The sequence below is a fragment of the Malus domestica genome, chromosome 16, assembly GCF_042453785.1.
Source record: "Malus domestica chromosome 16, GDT2T_hap1".
In the NCBI taxonomy this organism is placed as follows: Eukaryota; Viridiplantae; Streptophyta; class Magnoliopsida; order Rosales; family Rosaceae; genus Malus; species Malus domestica.
In genome coordinates this window covers 7,341,311-7,359,708 of record NC_091676.1, presented here as the reverse complement: position 1 = coordinate 7,359,708, position 18,398 = coordinate 7,341,311, and the positions used below count along the sequence as shown (strand labels likewise).

The 18,398-nt window shown below is 38.2% G+C and overlaps 2 protein-coding genes across 3 annotated transcripts; one reads left to right on the top strand and one right to left on the bottom strand.

The window, feature by feature from the left end:
- The first annotated feature begins 6,707 nt into the window (after positions 1–6,707).
- Positions 6,708–11,399, top strand: LOC103416560 (oxysterol-binding protein-related protein 1D-like). 2 transcript variants are annotated; one of them, XM_008354807.4, is made up of 9 exons: positions 6,708–7,706; positions 8,131–8,487; positions 8,634–8,718; positions 8,931–9,098; positions 9,176–9,510; positions 9,596–9,751; positions 9,949–10,257; positions 10,356–10,700; positions 11,010–11,399. In XM_008354807.4, the coding sequence occupies exons 1-9, from the start codon at positions 7,176–7,178 to the stop codon at positions 11,181–11,183; spliced, it is 2,460 nt and encodes an 819-aa protein (XP_008353029.3). In that variant the 5' UTR covers positions 6,708–7,175; the 3' UTR covers positions 11,184–11,399. The 2 variants fall into 2 exon arrangements, with proteins under 2 accessions (XP_008353029.3, XP_008353028.3); XM_008354806.4 differs by having other exon boundaries at positions 6,711–7,706; positions 10,341–10,700.
- Positions 11,400–11,663: 264 nt separating this feature from the next.
- LOC103403088 (uncharacterized) lies at positions 11,664–16,456 on the bottom strand. The gene is made up of 15 exons (XM_008341911.4): positions 16,001–16,456; positions 15,679–15,855; positions 15,464–15,588; positions 15,247–15,379; positions 14,858–15,007; positions 14,723–14,776; positions 14,318–14,413; positions 14,186–14,245; positions 13,982–14,056; positions 13,850–13,903; positions 13,544–13,645; positions 12,782–13,423; positions 12,491–12,625; positions 12,146–12,253; positions 11,664–11,991 (listed from the first exon to the last, which is right to left on the bottom strand). Exons 1-15 carry the CDS (start codon positions 16,412–16,414, stop codon positions 11,842–11,844), a joined length of 2,475 nt encoding a protein of 824 aa, XP_008340133.1. The 5' UTR covers positions 16,415–16,456; the 3' UTR covers positions 11,664–11,841.
- Positions 16,457–18,398: the final 1,942 nt, after the last annotated feature.

Below are 18,398 nucleotides of genomic sequence, written 5' to 3'. Positions count from 1 at the left end.
GAAATAAATTCTAAAACCAAGACACGATGGAAAATTAAATTAAATTATTAAAAGCTGATTATACAATACACCATACATCAACAAAATATTACATAAAAATTTAATGAATACGCAGCGGAATAACTATAGTGCATAAATTAATTCATAACAAAAACTACCAATTCAACAATAATTAAATTGTAACAATTATTTCAAATGCATGAAATATATGCAGATGAGATGGATGAATGTACTCACTCCCTTCTAATCCCTTCAACACATACCTGAGACACTCAAGCCTACACGTCTCATACCATGCTTATACCACTTGGCTCCGAGTACGTTAGAATATGAGTTAACTCCCAGTCATCCCTTAAACCCATTTTTTGTAATTAAACTCTCAGTTTTCACTTTATTAAACATGCACTTCCCCCGACGCCCAATTGTATATTCAAACCCTGCACCCTATGCCTGACATATACAAGATTTCATCATTTTTAATAATCAACCAATTTGTATACTCAAGCCCTGCACCCTACACTACACCTGACATATACAAGGTTCATTATTTTATATTCAAGGCAAACTTCAACCCTTGAATATCCTCACAACTTAAACACTTTACACAAGTGAGCACTTGCCCCAACACAACTCTTTTTCTTGCTTCGCCATGCATGTATATGTATATGTCATGTGCATAATATTCACATTTTATCTTACAGACCTACAAGCTTCAACATAAATCAAATTGATTAGTAACAAGAATAATATAATCATAATATTAATAACAAAATAAAAATTTATAATCCAACATATAAAATGTTGCTCGTTGACCACTCCATATATGTTTTTCCAACGTCTCGTCCATCTTGGTTTGGGCAACTTGTTTTTATTAGAAAAGAATAGACATCCATGTTAGAGAAAATAATTGTTAGAGTGAAATATATTTCTCAAAGGCCACAAAGCATGAAATTATGTCTCTAGCTTTTCCCTTTCCAAACATCATCTTTTACTTTTATTTTTATTTTAGCCCACCACTTCTACTTCTTCTTTAATATAGTTGAAACTATCAGCTGTTCGAACTGGGATATAAGTCAGCACATAGATTCGATTGTCGTGGTTTTTGGATATGTTATAGAGGAGATGATAAGGAACAACTTTTGTGAAGGAAGTGTTTCGATCGGAGCTACAAAAAATGGGGTTTTGGTACTCATAACATAGCTGTTCAGTTTTCTGCGGGATTAGAGACTGAGTTGGTATTTCAAACATATTTGACGATCACACCGTTGGATTTTTCTGAAATTTGGATATATCATGGTAGGGAGACAGACGAACAACTCTCATGAAGAAAGAATTATGATATAATCTATGGATGATGGTGTTTTGATCTGTTAAATAGGCTGGCAAATTTCTAGTTTTTCATTATCTTTCTTTTGATAGATGGAGTTTGGTGGAGAGATTTGTTGGATAAGGTCTCATGTATTTTTCTGGAATTTGTCTCACTTTTGTACATCATTCTCAAGGGAAAATAAATAGAGATTTTTGATAGTTTGGTGGAAGTGCTTCTCATGGAAATGATCTCAAAATGTATAAACAACACACGATTTAAGTGGTTCACCAATTCGGCTACGTCCACTAAGGTTGCATATGCATTTATGTTTTCACTATGTAAGAGAGATTTACAAAATACAATGGAGATGACTTTGAGCCTTTACATAAGGCAAGAGAAAAGGATGGTGGGAAGAGTGGTCTATGAAGAAGAGGAGGTTTTGTTTCTTTTTCCCCATGTGTTGTTGTTGTTGGTGATGTGTGTTCCTTCCCCGTTTCTCTCCTTCCTTTGCTTTTATGGATGAAGAAATGGAATCCACCATTAAGCCTTAAGGACACGTTTTATTTTGTTTTGCAACACTTGGACATCTTCATCTCCAAAGAATCTTCACAAGTGTGCCAATAGAAAGAAAGCAAGTGTTGTGCCAATCATTAGACATAAAATGTGTTCCAATAGAAACACACCAATTGTTAACCTAATCATCACCATGAAATGTGTTCTAATCACAAGGCAACAAATGTTATCCTAATCTTTAGCAATGAAATGTGGTCCAATAGCAAAACAACAAATGTGAAGCTAATTATGAACTAATGAATAATATGCAAGGTGTTCCTTTTCTTGCATCCAAAGGCCACGTCCAAACAATTTGGTGGATGAATCCTCACCAATTATCAACCATGATATGTGGTCCAATAGAAAGAAAACAAATGTGAAGTTAATAAATATCATGCAAGGTGGACAAACACTCAAAAGCCACGTTCATCTCTAAGGGATATGAATCCCACCCATTCTCACCTTATTGGAAGATTGGGAATGATAGATTGAAGCATTGAAGAGAAAATATAGACAATTAATGGAAATTCCCCTAGGCTAGTGAGTAAGCACTCTAAAACAACAACATTATATTGCCACATGCATGCCAATACATAAACATACCTAGTCTATGGCTCTATATAGACTCACACCTCTCCAAACTTGGGGGATGAATCATCACATTACATTAACTCAACTTGCCAACTCACTCTTAATTGGTAAAAATATCAACCCAATCTCAACACTTAGCCACATGTATAAGCCAAAAGCTTCTCACCTCCACACCCTAATTATTAGCTTCTACTAATTACCAACTTCCACCTCAACCTATCTAGAGTGGTGACTAACCCCTCCTCTTTATTCTCTAATGGTTGCCAAACGTCACTTAGCCTTGGTGAGAAAAGTAAAGCCAAACTCATGCAGTTAGACACATGCACTTATGCTATTGTAGCAATTTGTTTGATTTCACCGTCTATTCTCCATATCTTTTCTCATATTGTAACCCTAGGATGCCCAATTCATTGTGGCTCGTCTTCCCCTCCTTCCCCATATACCTAACAACGATTAGGTTTGGTTGTGGTGTATGATTACCTTTTTGCCCTCACACCATTAGCATGTGCCGAGCATATGACCAAATTGGATGGAAAATTCTAAGATATAACAACATAGTGTAAATTGGTGAATTGCACAAGTTCAGGGGGGTAATTGGCTAAAATTAAAGTTTAGGGGGAAAATTGACAATTTATTACAAGTTCAGGGGGCAAATTGACAAATACCTTTAATTAAAAAAAATATTAAGAAACAAGGTGGTTATTTAAGTAATTTCACACAAACAAATTTGTGCTGTTTTGTTTTCTGAACCTCACAACCATGTCACCTTATCATTACCCTCTAAAACGAATCTCTCTCTTTGTCTCCCCTTAACTGCCAACCCCCTTTTTTTTGGGTGCTGCCAACCCTGTTTAAATCAAGTAACCCCTTCACCACTTAGTACTACAGTCTAGTGATATTTCTTGAAACTTATATGTGAGAGGTCTTATATTCGATTCTCGCCAAATGCAAATTTGAACTACATTATTGCTAGGTCATTGTAAGGCTAAACTCACCCTCTTTCTTAGTGTAGATTTATCATCTGTTAAAAAAAAATAATAATAACCCCTCCCATAAAAAAATAATAATTAAAAAATAATATTTGAAATAAAATAAATTTTATATTTCTCATACACAGAGTATGTGCCCTTTCATAGTGTCAATTAATATAAATAATCACCCCACTTAAGATGAGCAAGGAGCTATATATTTATATAACATACTAATTTACAAATTCATTTTGACAAAAACTTAAAAATATATAAATTAGTTTACCTTTTTGTAAATATATATTGAATAGCATTCATATATTTTATATTAAATTGTTTTGCATGTATTGTTTTATTATTACTACTTTAAATTATTTATCTATATTTATATTCACGATGTAGGTATACTAATTTGAATTAATTGATGTTTTTTATTTGTAGAAAAAAATATTTTGTATACATATATTGGCCCTCTAAGACCAACTTCAATGGTGGGCTAAAAGTCAAATTACCTCCCAAAATTTCCCCCCAAACCCAATCCAACCCAAGGGGAAATTTTGGGCTAAATGCAAAATGCTAAACCAAGGTCAGATTCCCCAAAAAATTTAGCCCATAAATTAGAATATAAATTTTTCAATATTTATAGGAATTTAAATTTTTTTTAGATTAAAATGTTCATAAAATTAATTTACGATAGTCTACATATTTATTTTTAAAAAAATTTAATTTAACAAAAAAAAAGCCTAAGTTCATTCTTTAATAATCCCGGGCTAAAATTTTAGGCATGAACGGTAGGAGCAGAAAAGTTGTTTATGGGCTAAAAGCTAAATTTTCTGGGCTAAAATATTTGGCTTTTAGCCCAACCATTGGAGATGGTCTAAGGCCATTTCCAACCCTGGGCTAAAAGCCAAATTACCCCCCAAATTACCCCCCCAAACACTCTCCAACCCATGCTAAAATTTTAGGCTAAATGCCAAATGCTATTTCTGGGCCAAATACCCCCCCCCCCAGCTTTCCCCTCGGGCTAAATGCGAAATGTTTATCGGAATTTAAATTTTTTTAGATTAAAATGTTCATAAAATTAATTTACAATAATCTACATATTTATTTAAAAAAAAATTGATTTAAGAAAAAAATTTAGGCTAATTTCATTCTTTAATAATTCCGGGCTAAAATTTTAGGGTAGAAGGGTTGGAGCAGAAAATATGTTTCTGGGCTAAAAACTAAATTTTCCGGGCTAAAAATTTTTAAAAATAAATATGTAGATTATTGTAAATTAATTTTATGAACATTTTAATCTAAAAAAATTTAAATTCCGATAAACATTTCGCATTTAGCCCGGGGGGAAAGCTGGGGGGTATTTGGCCCAGAAATAGCATTTGGCATTTAGCCTAAAATTTTAGCATGGATTTGAGAGTGTTTGGGGGGGGGTAATTTGGCTTTTAGCCCAGGGTTGGAGATGGTCTAAGAGAAGGGATATCTTTTTTTTTTTTCACAAAATAAAGATTAAAATTGTGGGACTCACTCTACTTCGAATTTGAACGATCAGAACCATATATTTTGTAAGTCAAGATTCATAGATTATGCTTACAAAAATTCAATTCAATTCGAAACTATATGCTTATTTAATTATCACGATAAAAATCCAATGCTTCTTAGAGATCAAAGTGTTCGTCAATTTTTTTTTACTCAAGTAGATGCCTTAATATTTCCGATTTGGCTAATATTTTGTAAAGATAATTTATCAGGTGCAACTTGAAAAATAGACGATTCAGATCGTTAAAGTTCAATGTGGTGTGAGCCCCACAACTAATTCCTATTATTTTATAAAAATGGATATCCCTTCTCTTAAGGGTTTCCTTACATACATGTTGGACATTTTTTTATTGTTATTATATCAAGGTGTGTGTAAATACATTTACTTATTCTTAATTTAATTTTTTAATCAAATAATATTTTTATATTTTGTACATAAATTATTTTGCATGAAATTTTTTTGTACACAAAAAAAAAAATCTCCTTTATTTTTTTGGATAAAAGCATTTAATCCCTTTTCCGTTCTCATAGTTTAAAACTTTGTTGTCATTAAAAAATTGTAGACAACAAACAAGTAATTCGGGGTATGATAGATATCCGAAAAATACGAAATGTGTGAAGTCAAACTTTGTTAAAGAATTTGCTTAGATGAAGCTTAATTACTGATTTATTTAGGAAAAAGAGTTATGTAGAATTTAAGTTAGAAAAAAATAAATTTAAAGGAGTAAAGACTGTAAAGTTATATTTTCATTAAATCTTTTCATATACGTGTAGTCACGTATTGTGGCTTTCACTGTCTAGTGAAGATAATTTTATGGATAACGCTCGAAAGCAAAGGCAGAGAGCTAAAGTTGACTGGGCCCGGCCGACCTATAGCATTTGGTAAAGGCCTTGGTCCCACTAGCCATAGCCCACACTAAACCCTCGAACATGGGCCTCAAAGGCCCAACCATCCAATCACGTGGCCGAAAGTTGGCCCCCTTCCAAAACAACGTATTAAAGCATCTTCTAAAGAGATGTCAAAACTACCACACATATAACAATGAAAATATGGCACCAAACTATCTCCAACCGAGCATTTAATTTATTATGTGGCACTGAGTCAATTAAAGGCAATGTTTTTTGCTGTCAAATTCATTTAATGATATTTTAATAGATTTGATGCAATATCATAAATTTTTATGTGCGTTCCAAGTATTTAATTGGTTATCTTAATAATTAGACCCCATAAAAAGGTAAAAAATTACAAGATGTCATTCGGGTGTAGCAAAAAATTGTCTAAAATGTCAAATTACAATATAATCCATTAAATATCATTTTAATGTTTAAAATTCGATGTCTCATTTGAAGATATTTTTAGCGTTGAACATAAACACAATGAGAACACATAATTCATCTCACTTGTCTCTTAATCTGCACTTAAAAATGATTTATGCAACAGCTAATCATATTGATCCCAAGTCAACCCTAATTTGAACATATTGATCTCAAGTCAACAACACGCACTCGCGGTAAGCACATCGATTGGACAAATGCCTCGAAGCTCCACCGTGCGCGATAATCTCCCACGCACCTTATCTCCCCCCTTCCCTCCACGGACACCCCGGTCCGTCGGTTCACTCATCGCTTTCAAAATCGTAGGAATTATCCGAAACATCCCCATCCAATCATTACACACGCCAAACGCACAAGGGTACCGTCGTAATTGCACGAGGGAGCTTCATATTTCCCACCGGACAAAACCAATCACCACCACCTGCGCACAAACGCGCACGTTAGCTGTCCCCTCTCTGCCTCCCCCCAAAAACCAAACCCCATGCATTTACCTTAATTGCGCCATTAAATATTTAAACCACCCAATTTTAAAGTTTTAGTCCCATATTTTTACCTCTTAATTAAAATAAATGAAGGATTTAACCTACCCTCGCATGAAAAATGTAATTAAGGAGCAGCAGCAGCAGCAGGAGGAGGAGGAGAAGTGTTTTAATGGATCTGTCTGCGCAGAGCTCTTCATAAGTCTCTCTCTCTCTCTCTCTCTCTCTCTCTCTCTTCTTCCTCTCTCTAGAACCAGAAGCTCCGAGTCTTTAAGTCATTTTCGAAAGGTTCGTTTTGGCTTCGGATCGGGTCCTGCATTTGTATAAATCGGAGCCGTTTGATCCGCGCTGGAAGGGATTCGGATTCGCTTTTTGTCTGATTGGATGGTCTGATTGGGGTTGAAGATGAACCCGCTGTGCTGCATTGCGCCGGTTTCGGTCGATCGGGACCGGGGCACCCCGGTGGCGGCGAAGCAGTTGGGTGAGTGCCAGATAGGCCCGGAGGCTCCGATCCGGAACGTTAGCTACGGTTCGAGGCCGAGCTACTCGGCTCAGGTCTCGTCGGCCGGTACTGAAACGGACAGGGCTTCCGTCGCGGCGGGGCATGAGGTTGAAGATACGATCAGTGAAGCAAGGGATTCGAAGGTGTTTGGCGGAGGCGTGAGCGGAGGCGTGGCTGGGATTCTGTACAAATGGGTGAACTACGGGAAGGGGTGGCGGTCGCGGTGGTTTGTGCTCGAAGACGGCGTGCTTTCGTACTATAAGGTTCATGGACCGGACAAGATTTTGATGAGCCAGGTGAGAGAGAAGGGGTTGAGGGTGATCGGAGAGGACTCGCTGAGGTATATGAAGAAGGCGAATTGGGGAAGTAATCGGCTTGGCGGCGCGGCGGCGGCGGCGAGGCCGTGGAAGCCTTTCGGAGAAGTGCATTTGAAGGTATGAGCTTTTGCTTATCACAGAATGTGAAGCCATTGTTTGTGTTATAGAGGTAATGCTATTTTTGGTGTTGATGCTATATTTAGCAAATGAAGAAGTCTGTATCCATTGCGTTTATTAGTTGGGATTTTCTGAGTCGTTTTGTTGGGTCTGTGCACTCGTTTGCTGCAATGTAAGTTGTGGGTGTCGAAAGAGACAGAAAATGTTTAATATTCTTACACTTTTCATGGAATTTTTAGAAAATATTGATTGATACCCACCAAAAGTTTTCCTCAATCTTGATGGACCAACAAAAACTCGAATCCGTTGAGAGGAATGCCTGTGTTTTATCTGATGATGCATAACATGTATGCTTGATTGCGCATATCTGTGCTTTTGAGTTGTTGGTTTTTGGTTACTGAATTTGAAGTGGTCTGCTTTACAGGTCTCTTCAATTCGTGCCAGCAAATCAGATGATAAACGGCTTTCCATATTCACAGGAACTAAAACTCTTCACTTGTGGTGTGTATCGAGAGAGGACCGAGCTACATGGGTTGAGGCACTGCTCGGTGCTAAAGATCTGTTTCCTCGAGTCTTTACAAGCAATGATTTAGTACTTTCGAGAGATATAGTTGTCTCGACAGAGAAACTAAGACTAAGATTAGCACAGGAGGGCATTAATGAGCCAGTGATCAAAGACTGCGAGTCAATAATGCTCTTAGAAGTGTCAGAACTTCAGAACCAGTTGAAGGCTCTTCGGAGTAAACACGTGATGCTGTTGGAGTCATTGAGACAATTGGAGGTATTTCTTCCATCCTGTACTGCTTTATACCAGATTTCCTTACATATAATTACTAAGTTTCTGCTTAATAAATTTGCTACAATATGGGGGGTGGTGTAAATCTTGCTAGTCGGAAAGTAATATCCTATCTAAATCTCCTTTTGCAGAAGGAGAAAATAGAGCTGGAAACTACAGTAGTGGATGAAACAAAGGAGCGTGAGTCATATGGACAGGGGGATAGGAGATTTAGTGGTCAGTCATCTTTGGCATTTCCATAACCTTCGTATTTTGTTGAAGTCAATGTTTTAAAATATGAGATGTATAATGATGATTTAATATTTCTTTTAGTTTCGGTGCTACTCAAAAGGTTTCCCGCCGTATACACAGTTTCTGATTATATTATCAATGAGAATTTAATTTTGACCCTTAGTTTTGATTGTTTTATGGTTTTGCTCATGACACAGATTTCTATTCCGTCTTATCTGAGGGCAGTGCAAGTGATTCTGATGCAGATAATGAAAGCCAAATTGAAACAGATGAAGATGAGGGAACATATTTTGATACACATGACATTTTGTCTTCAGAAGCTCTAAGAAGTGCTTCCTATCGAAGTAGAGAAGTCTTGGGGAATGGTGTGTATATCATAGAGATTCTTTCTTTTCTGATTAATCAAAGAAACATAATTTGATGAGAGTTATTTTGTATTCAGATACTCTAAGAAGTGCTTCCTACCGGAGCAAGGAAGGTTTGGGAAATGGTTCTATATTTGAAAGAGATTCTTTCTTTTCCGATCGATTGCATGGAGTTGAAGAGATCACGACAATTAAATATCCATATGTGAAAAGGAGGGATAATTTGCCAGAACCCAAGGAGAAAGAGAAGCCTATTAGCTTGTGGTCGATTATCAAGGATAATATTGGGAAGGACTTGTCTGGAGTTTGTCTTCCTGTTTATTTTAATGAACCACTCTCATCGTTGCAAAAGTGCTTTGAAGATCTGGAATATTCAAACTTGGTTGATCGAGCATCGGAATGGGGAAAGCGGGTAAGTTCCTCAGCTGTCCCCTTCTATGCATCACTAATTGTCTGCACTTTGGAACATGAATTAATTTGGACTTCCTGTGGTGCAGGGAAATGATTTAATGAGAATTCTAAATGTTGCAGCATTTGCTGTATCTGGCTATGCATCAACAGAAGGTCGGCATTGCAAACCCTTTAATCCTCTCCTTGGGGAGACCTATGAGGCCGACTATCCAGATAAAGGACTTCGTTTTTTCTCTGAAAAGGTAATGCACGTTGACATGTCTAGTAGCACCCTTTTAAATGCATTTCTGTCCATTAAGTATGAAAAATGGTAAAAGATAAAAGTAGCCTCTTTGTTGCTTCGTGTTGTTCGGACTCATTGAGTTTGAAGCATCACATATAATTGTCAAATGTTTATGAGCCATTGATTGATGTCTAACAAGGACGAGCTTGCACTCAGGTGAGTCACCACCCAATGGTTGTTGCTTGTCACTGTGAAGGAAGAGGTTGGAAATTCTGGGCGGACTCCAATCTCAAAGGCAAGTTTTGGGGGCGTTCTATTCAGCTTGATCCTGTGGGTACCCTTGCCTTGCAGTTTGAGGATGGGGAGACGTTTCAGTGGAGCAAGGTCACTACCTCTATATACAATATCATACTAGGAAAAATTTATTGCGACCACTATGGCACCATGCGCATCAGGGGCAGTGGCAATTATTCCTGCAAGCTAAAGTTCAAGGAGCAGTCTATTATAGATCGAAATCCACATCAGGTTAGTTAAAGTCTAAATACTCCCCATAACAATATTTTGCACGGGCGGCCCGATTTTCATGTTTATGTTACACTCAGGTTTAGCCATTGGAATTTCAGGTTCATGGATTTGTTCAAGACAATAGAACTGGAGAGAAAGTAGCAATGTTGGTGGGTAAGTGGGACGAGGCAATGTACTACGTGCTGGGAGATCCAACTACAAAACCAAAGGGTTATGATCCTATGACAGAAGCTGTGCTTCTCTGGGAAAGAGATGACTATGTTACCAAGACAAGATACAATCTCTCTCCTTTTGCAATATCCCTTAATGAACTGACACCTGGCCTATTGGAGAGGTTACCGCCTACAGACTCAAGGCTAAGGCCAGATCAAAGACATTTGGAGAATGGCGATTATGAATTGGCAAATGCAGAGAAACTAAGACTTGAACAGCTACAAAGACAGGTACCCCTGTACATCCTCTTTCTCCTTTGATCCGTTATTCACCCATAGATCCTCCTCGTTTCATGCATTCTTGTATCTAATTGCGAGCCTAATGCCGTTTGAATTTAATTGAAAATGACTTCAATCTCATATCTGGCCTATAATCTTGAGAGTTTGAGATTCAGGACTCAGCTCGAAACCGAATGTGGCTAATGCCATTTCCCAGGTGTTTTCCGGGAATTGATGGGCTCCTGTATGGGGTGTACTTTATTCGTAAACTATTCTTCTATTCTTAAATTGTATTTAGCAACTGTTGATACTTTTGTGCAGGCAAGGAAGTTGCAAGAGAGAGGGTGGCAGCCAAGATGGTTTCGGAAAGACGAGGATGGTTGTTATAGTTACGTGGGAGGGTATTGGGAAACTAGGGAGAAGAAGAATTGGGACGGAATTCCCGATATTTTTGGCCAGAGTAGTGATTTGCCTTCGTGTTCCGGTGAAGAGTAAGGCATCTCTTGGCCGACCTTTGTTGTATTAGATTACGCCGGTCTTTCGTTTCTGCCCCTTGCCCTGAATCCGAGTTTAGTGTAGGCTGCGTTATAGAAAAAAATTCCTTGGTGGTGTAATGATAGTTTTCATTTGGGACATTACGTCGTCCATGGAGCTGCTCATGCCCAGGATCTGGTTAATTTAGATAGTGTTACCTTCACTTTTAACTTAAAACTGCTGCCCCACTGAAGAAAATGCTGAAAAAATAGCAATACACCGTCAAAAAGTAAACCACCCGTCCAACATACACTTGTCACGTTGTGGATTTGGTAACGATCATCTTTCGTCAAAAGGAGACTGAAACGCAAGAATGGTGGAATTTAACTTCGGTTTGGAATGTTCATAAATCAGTTTGGAACATAACTATCACATCGGATGTTATGTTGTTCAGAGCGTTTACTCTTGCACATAAGATTGTGTGTTTAAACCGCTGCGAAGTGCCAAAATCTTTAAATATTACGAAATATTTATGGTCAAACACATTCCGGTAACATGTCATTAAACATTTTTACGAGTAATCACACGTTGCCAACTACAAAAATGGCATCCCATGGACTCTCTTCATTCAGGTAAAAAACACAAAGGGGAAAACGGGAAGAAAATTTGATAACGCTCCTCATTTCCATGCCTTCTTCCCTCGGAATTGTTTGCCAGATCGCTGCTGCTGCTTCCTTTTATCCACGCGAGATTTAGCAACCTTTGCCCTCTTTGCAGCCATAGGCATTTGCTTTTTGTGCTCCTTCTGCTTGTTGCTCATACCTCCCGTCTGTTGTCATTCATGAATACAAGTGTCAAAACAAAGATCAAGCCCGGTCAGAACCCTATTGGAGCTCAATTTATTCACTTCTCCTTTGAAAAGTGAACTGAGTGCTAAAACCATTAATTGTCATGTGGCAACTAATGGAATCCCAAGGACATACCTTCTTCTGTTTTATGGCGGCTCGAGCCTGGTACTTCCCTCTCTCCTCCCGCCCTGCTCTCACTAATGCCAATCTCTCCTCCTTGCTCATCCTTTTCTTTACGTGGACCTACATGGTGCATGCCCAAATTGAGTAATAAAGAAGGCACAATACGTTTTAAAAGCTTTATACGTCTCTTTTCCCCTTGGATTTATAAGACACCAAGGACAGTAGAACAGCTAAAGGGTTCTTGAAGCAACAGGTATGGGAGTTAACAACATTCCAACGTTTCTAAATTTTTTTTCTCCCAGGAATGTCTCAAAAGCAGCATACTGAGTCATAACGAGTAAAATAATTTAAACTTACTTCAAGCTTTGCAGGATCTACTCGCTTACTGCTCATTTCAGATGAGCTGGGAATCTTGAATGCGGGTGACTTGGCGTCTGCGCCCTTCTTCAATAATCCCTGCCGAGTCAAAGCAATTTGGGCTTCCTTCTTTGCCTAACAAAAAGAAGCATCAAACAATGAGCAAGGTTTTATGACATCTACAAAGACGGCTTAAAAACATTAAAATTGTTGTTCATGGTCAAGGTTACGAGCTTACAGCATGCTTCACCTTTGGCATCAACTTAAGTTTGGGAACAAAGAAAAACAAACCTTTAACTCCTTAATCCTCTGGAAGTCCTCATTAGAAAGAAAACCATCAGCTGAGTCCAGTGAAGCAGGCTCCATATTCTCTTTGGCCAATCTCTTCAAAGCCCGAAGACTTGATTCAGCATGATTAAGTTGTTTATCAAAATCGGCAAACTTCCTCTTTTTTGCTTTGTTGTCTTTTACTCCATGTCCACTACCTTTGGCATCATCGTTGTCAGATTCTTCCTCCTCATTCTCTTCTTCTTCCTCATCTTCATCGTCATCCTCATCCTCACTCCCATTGACATCACTGTCATTATCATCTATACTATCATCACCATCTTCATCTTCAGCTACCACGGCATCCTCTTCTATTCCATCATCTTCGCTTCCACTGTCACTGTTGTCCATATGGTTGTCATCATCATCACTGAAAGCAACCATCTCATCGCGATCAAGATCAAGATCATTATCTTTATCATCATCATCAGTGCCGCTGAATGAATGTTCATCAGCATCATCACTGTCCTCATTGCCATCATCTTCTTCTAGCAGTTCAACACCAGGAACATTGCTGAGTACACTGACTTCTCCATAAGCTTTTGGTTTTGCCTTGGGGTTAGTGGGGCGTCCACGGTCCTTCTTAATCAACAGTGAGGGGCAAATCTGTATGGACACTAAATAGTCAGTCTTCAGCAACAATCATGGTTCATGGAAATGCATGCACTAGCAATTGCAAGTCCATGCATGAGAGAGAGAGAGAGAGAGAGAGAGAGAGAGAGAGACCTCTCTGAATAAACTGATAAGTGAGCGCGCTGCTATTGAAACTGCTTTCTCATGTGATTTCTTATATAATGCAAGATCTTGCAGCAACTCTTCGGTCATCAACTGCATCCACGGAACAAAAATTAATTATGGAAGCCTAGCAAAACATTCTTGGATTATATCAGAATACAAATGGCAAGAAAATAAAAAAAATTATATATATATATATATATAGACCACGATTAATTAACTTCAATGCATTTAAAGATGAGTACTGGACAACTTGAAATGTAAGGCCCGAAACCAATGATATAATTAGGTTGTTACCAATGGAATCCGTAAACATAACTCCCTTGTTACATTCAGTCCAACAGCTATGGCCTGGAGAAAGCAAGCGATCAGAGACATAGTCAAGCCAATTATAAAGAATATACTAAAACATAATTTATGAAGTAACACCTCTGGACGTGAGCGATCATGTACAAATTGATTCACTAGTTGTTTGAACAGTGGTTGAACGGCATCAGGAGGAACCTGCTCATTATAAAGTAAATCAAATTTAACTGGAAAGGTTCATTCATAATATGTAATTTGAACAATTGTTACTAGGACTTTAAGAACGTAAAAAGTTAGGGGAGGACAGAGAAAGAAAAGCCAACTGACCATATCATGGCAAGCCTGAACTGCTGCAGCAAGTAAACTTGTGACATTGCGTTGGTGAGGCTGTGATACCAAGACAGTCACAACTCAACTCTCAAGAGAATATACATTGAGTGGATAGGTCAGATTATGTACCTGAATATATTTCTGAAGGAAAGGATAAAAGTTCAACAAAATCAAGCGGTGAAGCCCAATCGTGCGGGCAATTACTTTCAACATCATCATCTTGACCTTCAGTTAACAAAGGGTGATATATAATCAAAACAAATGACAAAAACAACTTCCACCATTAGTTCATAAACAATGGAAACTTATGGGATATAAACAAAGCATGACGAGGATTTGGTGTTTTGCTCTATGCCATGTTATGAGTAGTTGAACCTGTGCACTCAACCGAATTAAAAGATCAAACACAGCTAACTTAGGAATATTCATTCACTACGATAGTTCCAATTTTGCACGGGCAATACACAATTTTCTCCATAAGACAAGCATATGTGTATTTTGTACTTTGTTAATTCTACAATTGCGACCACTTACCTCAAATCGTTCATTGCAGGTTTGAAGGCGGGAGAATAGTTTCTCAGCAAATCCCTGCAGGAAGAATGATCTGTCAAATCTCCTTTATCAACAGAAACAATAAAAATACTAACTAGATGATAAGATCAGACAAACCTGTGGATCTTGCAAATGGTTAAGTGGCGTATGATAATTTGAATTAGTTTTTTCTGATGATAGGCGCTGCTGTTTTTTCATACTACGCATGGCACGCTGCAGTTTTGCTTTCTTTTTCTTTTTGCTAGCAATTGTACCTTGATGGTGTGCCTAAAAGGCAATGAAGAAATAAGAAATATTGTTGATTGTGCAAAGAAAAATTCTCATAAAAAATCATAAACTATAAATGCAGATGCAATCAAATGCATCAAACAGTGCAATTCAATCCAAGTTACATAAAAGGATGTGATAACCACCCAAAATTCATTATGTGTAACATATCATGATACAAAATCTGGGTTAAATAAATTGGTTTTGAAATAACTTTCAAGTAATAGTTCAAGACTGACCTTATAAATAGACTCTCTATTAAGGACTACTTGAGATGTGTGAGGACCTTCATCTTCGCTACTTGATGCATCACTATCACCATCTTCAAACTTCTCGTAATCAAGCAGAAATGAGAGGCAAGCAATCATTATCCTGATGCATTTGAACATAAATTGTAAGCTTTCAAACCCAACATTAGAACGCAACACAGAAACCACCAAAAAAGACAATGCAAACCTTGAAGATGGATGAAAGCACGCAATACAAATCGCATTTGCTGTTCTTTCATCAAACCACTGCTTTCTCTGGTGAAGCTCTCGTAGCGTGATAAGCGCCCTCTTTGCTTTTGTTTCATCCTCTTGCTACCGAAACAAAGAAAACGAAAATAAATTCAAGCACTAAACTAACAAAAAGCCCTGAAATTTCGACAAGAAAGTGATAGCATAACAAACCCGTAGCATCTCAAAAACAACATTTTGAAGTGCCCGATTCTTTGCTTCGTTCTTATGCTTCTGATTCATTCGCTTTATGCTATGAACCACATGAGAAAATGCCAGCTTTCTCAAAGGCTTATCCCCATACGTCTGCAGCTCCATGAACATGGCTATAGTGTCTCCCAAATCAACCATCTACAACACATCCAAACACGAATATCGAAATTAAGCAAGTCAATTTTACTATTTCTCACACTTTCTCAGCAACCAAACACATCTCAACACTAAATTCCCAATCTTTCAAACAAAATTCACACAAGCACACGTGCAATAGACGCACCTTTCGATTCATGAGAAGAATGAGAGCTTGGGTGACATGCAGCCGGAGCCCCGAGGGGAGTTTTCGGGCGGTGGAGCAGAGAAACTGGGAGAGCTCGACGGGGAAATGGGCCATCTGGGTCGGGTAAAAGGGGGTGACGTGAGCCAAGAACATCGCCCGGTCGCCAAGGTCCTTCGCGACGGCCGGGTCGTTGCCGACGCCGCTGACGGACGTGAACCCCATCTCTAATTGTTTTTCGAAGAGATCCACGGCGGACTTGAATTGGTTATACACCAGCTGGAGCTCCTGCAAGTACCCTTCCGGGTCGCACTTCATCTTCGACTGAAGCGCGGGCAAGCTCATCTTCTCGGAGCCCCGACCCGACGCCGAGAGTGCCTCCGGCGACATTCCAATGCTGGCGCGGCGAGGATTCATTTTGGGGGGTTTAGTGTTAGGAGAAGACGGCAAAATTGATAAAACCTTAAACCCTAACAATTTCCCGGAATTTATAGTTTGCTGCAGTGGGACCCCCAAGCCCATTTCCCTCCTTTCGATCTTGACTGCCTGCCATCGTACGGTTAATAATAAAACGCGCCCTATCTTGTGGCGTTTATTATTTCCAACTCTCCAATTTCATCATCTTATGTTCAAATCCCGTAAATTATGAATTTAATACCAAATTAACTTGATCACTGTGCAGCTTAGTCGAACTCTTTTTTTAGTGTAAATTACACGGTTGTACCGAAAAAAGAAGAAGAGTAAATTGTAGCAATGGTTTCTTAACCTTAACTCAATTTGAGCAATGATCCCTCAACTAAAAATTTATTACCATTGGTCTCGTCCATTAAAACGTGCAGTTATAGTCCCTCAACTAAAAATTTATTCGCGTGGTTTTGAAAGGCGGTCAGAATCAGGTTCCCTCTCTATCTCTTACCATTGAAGCTAAGTAAAGATTTGTGTTGCAAATACAGTAATGGGTTGTAGAATTAGGTAGTTGTATCCTGGTCCAGTAGACGTCGTAGAACCACAAGCACAAGAGTGGGACAGAAATATTGTTTGAATGATATAGCTTTTGTGCTAGCCTCTACATGTGGTTAATCAAGTTAGTAATATTTTAATTCCTGTATTTATTTATGTATTTCATTATGTATAGAAAGTATTTTTGGTTAATAAAGTATTAGAATTTCAAGTTCTGTTATTTTTATTTATTTCAAAATTGTTCTCAAACAGCTAGCAATAATATAGTTCAAACTCGCATTTGGTGAGAATCGAACTTAAAACCTCTCATTTACAAGTAAAGAAGAATATCACTGGACCGTAATACTAAATGGTAATGATAACCCACTATTTTATTTAATCGATCGAGCATGCTCATTCCTGATGGTTGCATAGTGATGAGTGTTTTGTCTTTTCCCCCCTGAATCCTGTATTGGCAGTATATTTCTGGATGCCAAAACTCACCAAATAATGGTTTGTAGCAGCAATGTAGCAGAGCAAGAGGTCTGTATGCCAATAGGGAAAAGATGCTGAAGAGCTGATGATTTGGCAGGCAGTAGTGGTAGTGTCTTATGGTTTGATGACATTTTGGAGGCTTCTTTGAGTGAAGATGGTGGCGATCTAACTTTTCTACAAAAGGATGCTTATACAAGTTACAATCATCGGAAAATTGTAATTCTTAACAAAGGTGCAGGAGATGTGGTAGCATTACTAGGAAGGTAACTTCATTGATACTGGCTGACCACTCTTCAATGAAATTGATAAGAGGAATTGTGCACTGGGTACAACGTTGTCATTCTAACAATATTGATACTGTTCCCATTGGCCACATGCTCAATCCGTTAGGTGTGGAGTTTTAATACAAAAGATCTCGGTATTAGTTAGAGTGAGATAATTCTATTTAAAGGGTTTGTTCTCAAGTCTTCTGGCCGATGTGGGACAGAAGAATTCCAACATGTACAATTCTAATGATCTTGTAATATAAGATAAACCCTGCCCTGTATCTGTCAGGTTTGGCAATGTTTTACAAGCACATTGCACAACAAACTGGTATTCTAGTGGATCCAGATTCCCGTGTTTACTGTTGCTGCGTGGGAGACAACTTTTGTAAGATCATGGTGGGTTTGGCCCGGGCTAGGGATCGGACTCCGGGCTAAGGATAAATACAAACCTAAGTCCGGGCCCAAAAACATGAATTGGCCTTCTCAACTTTTGTAAACCCTTTACCTAATTAACACCATCTTATCCCGATAAACATCTTGCTAATTTTCAAGTTGCATGTGCCATGCCAACAAAAACTCTCTCTAGAGATTTTCAGTGTTCGGGAATACGATTCGGTACACCAAGTGTTATAATTAATTAATTGAAATTTTTTTTTTTAAGTATCCAACCCATTTGTATTATGATGGTTGATATATTGGGT

What these genes read in the sequence shown, in the direction of transcription:
- LOC103416560 (XM_008354806.4), top strand. Translation starts at nt 7,176, where the DNA reads ATGAACCCGCTGTGCTGCATTGCGCCGGTTTCGGTCGATCGGGACCGG. An exon ending in CATCGGAATGGGGAAAGCGG is followed by an intron (nt 9,511 to 9,595) that starts GTAAGTTCCTCA and finishes CCTGTGGTGCAG; the next exon opens with GGAAATGATTTAATGAGAAT. An exon ending in TTGAACAGCTACAAAGACAG is followed by an intron (nt 10,701 to 11,009) that starts GTACCCCTGTAC and finishes ACTTTTGTGCAG; the next exon opens with GCAAGGAAGTTGCAAGAGAG.
- LOC103403088 (XM_008341911.4), bottom strand. Translation starts at nt 16,414, where the DNA reads ATGAATCCTCGCCGCGCCAGCATTGGAATGTCGCCGGAGGCACTCTCG. An exon ending in TTATCAGTTTATTCAGAGAG is followed by an intron (nt 13,424 to 13,543) that starts GTCTCTCTCTCT and finishes GTGTCCATACAG; the next exon opens with ATTTGCCCCTCACTGTTGAT. An exon ending in AGAGGATTAAGGAGTTAAAG is followed by an intron (nt 12,626 to 12,781) that starts GTTTGTTTTTCT and finishes TCTTTTTGTTAG; the next exon opens with GCAAAGAAGGAAGCCCAAAT.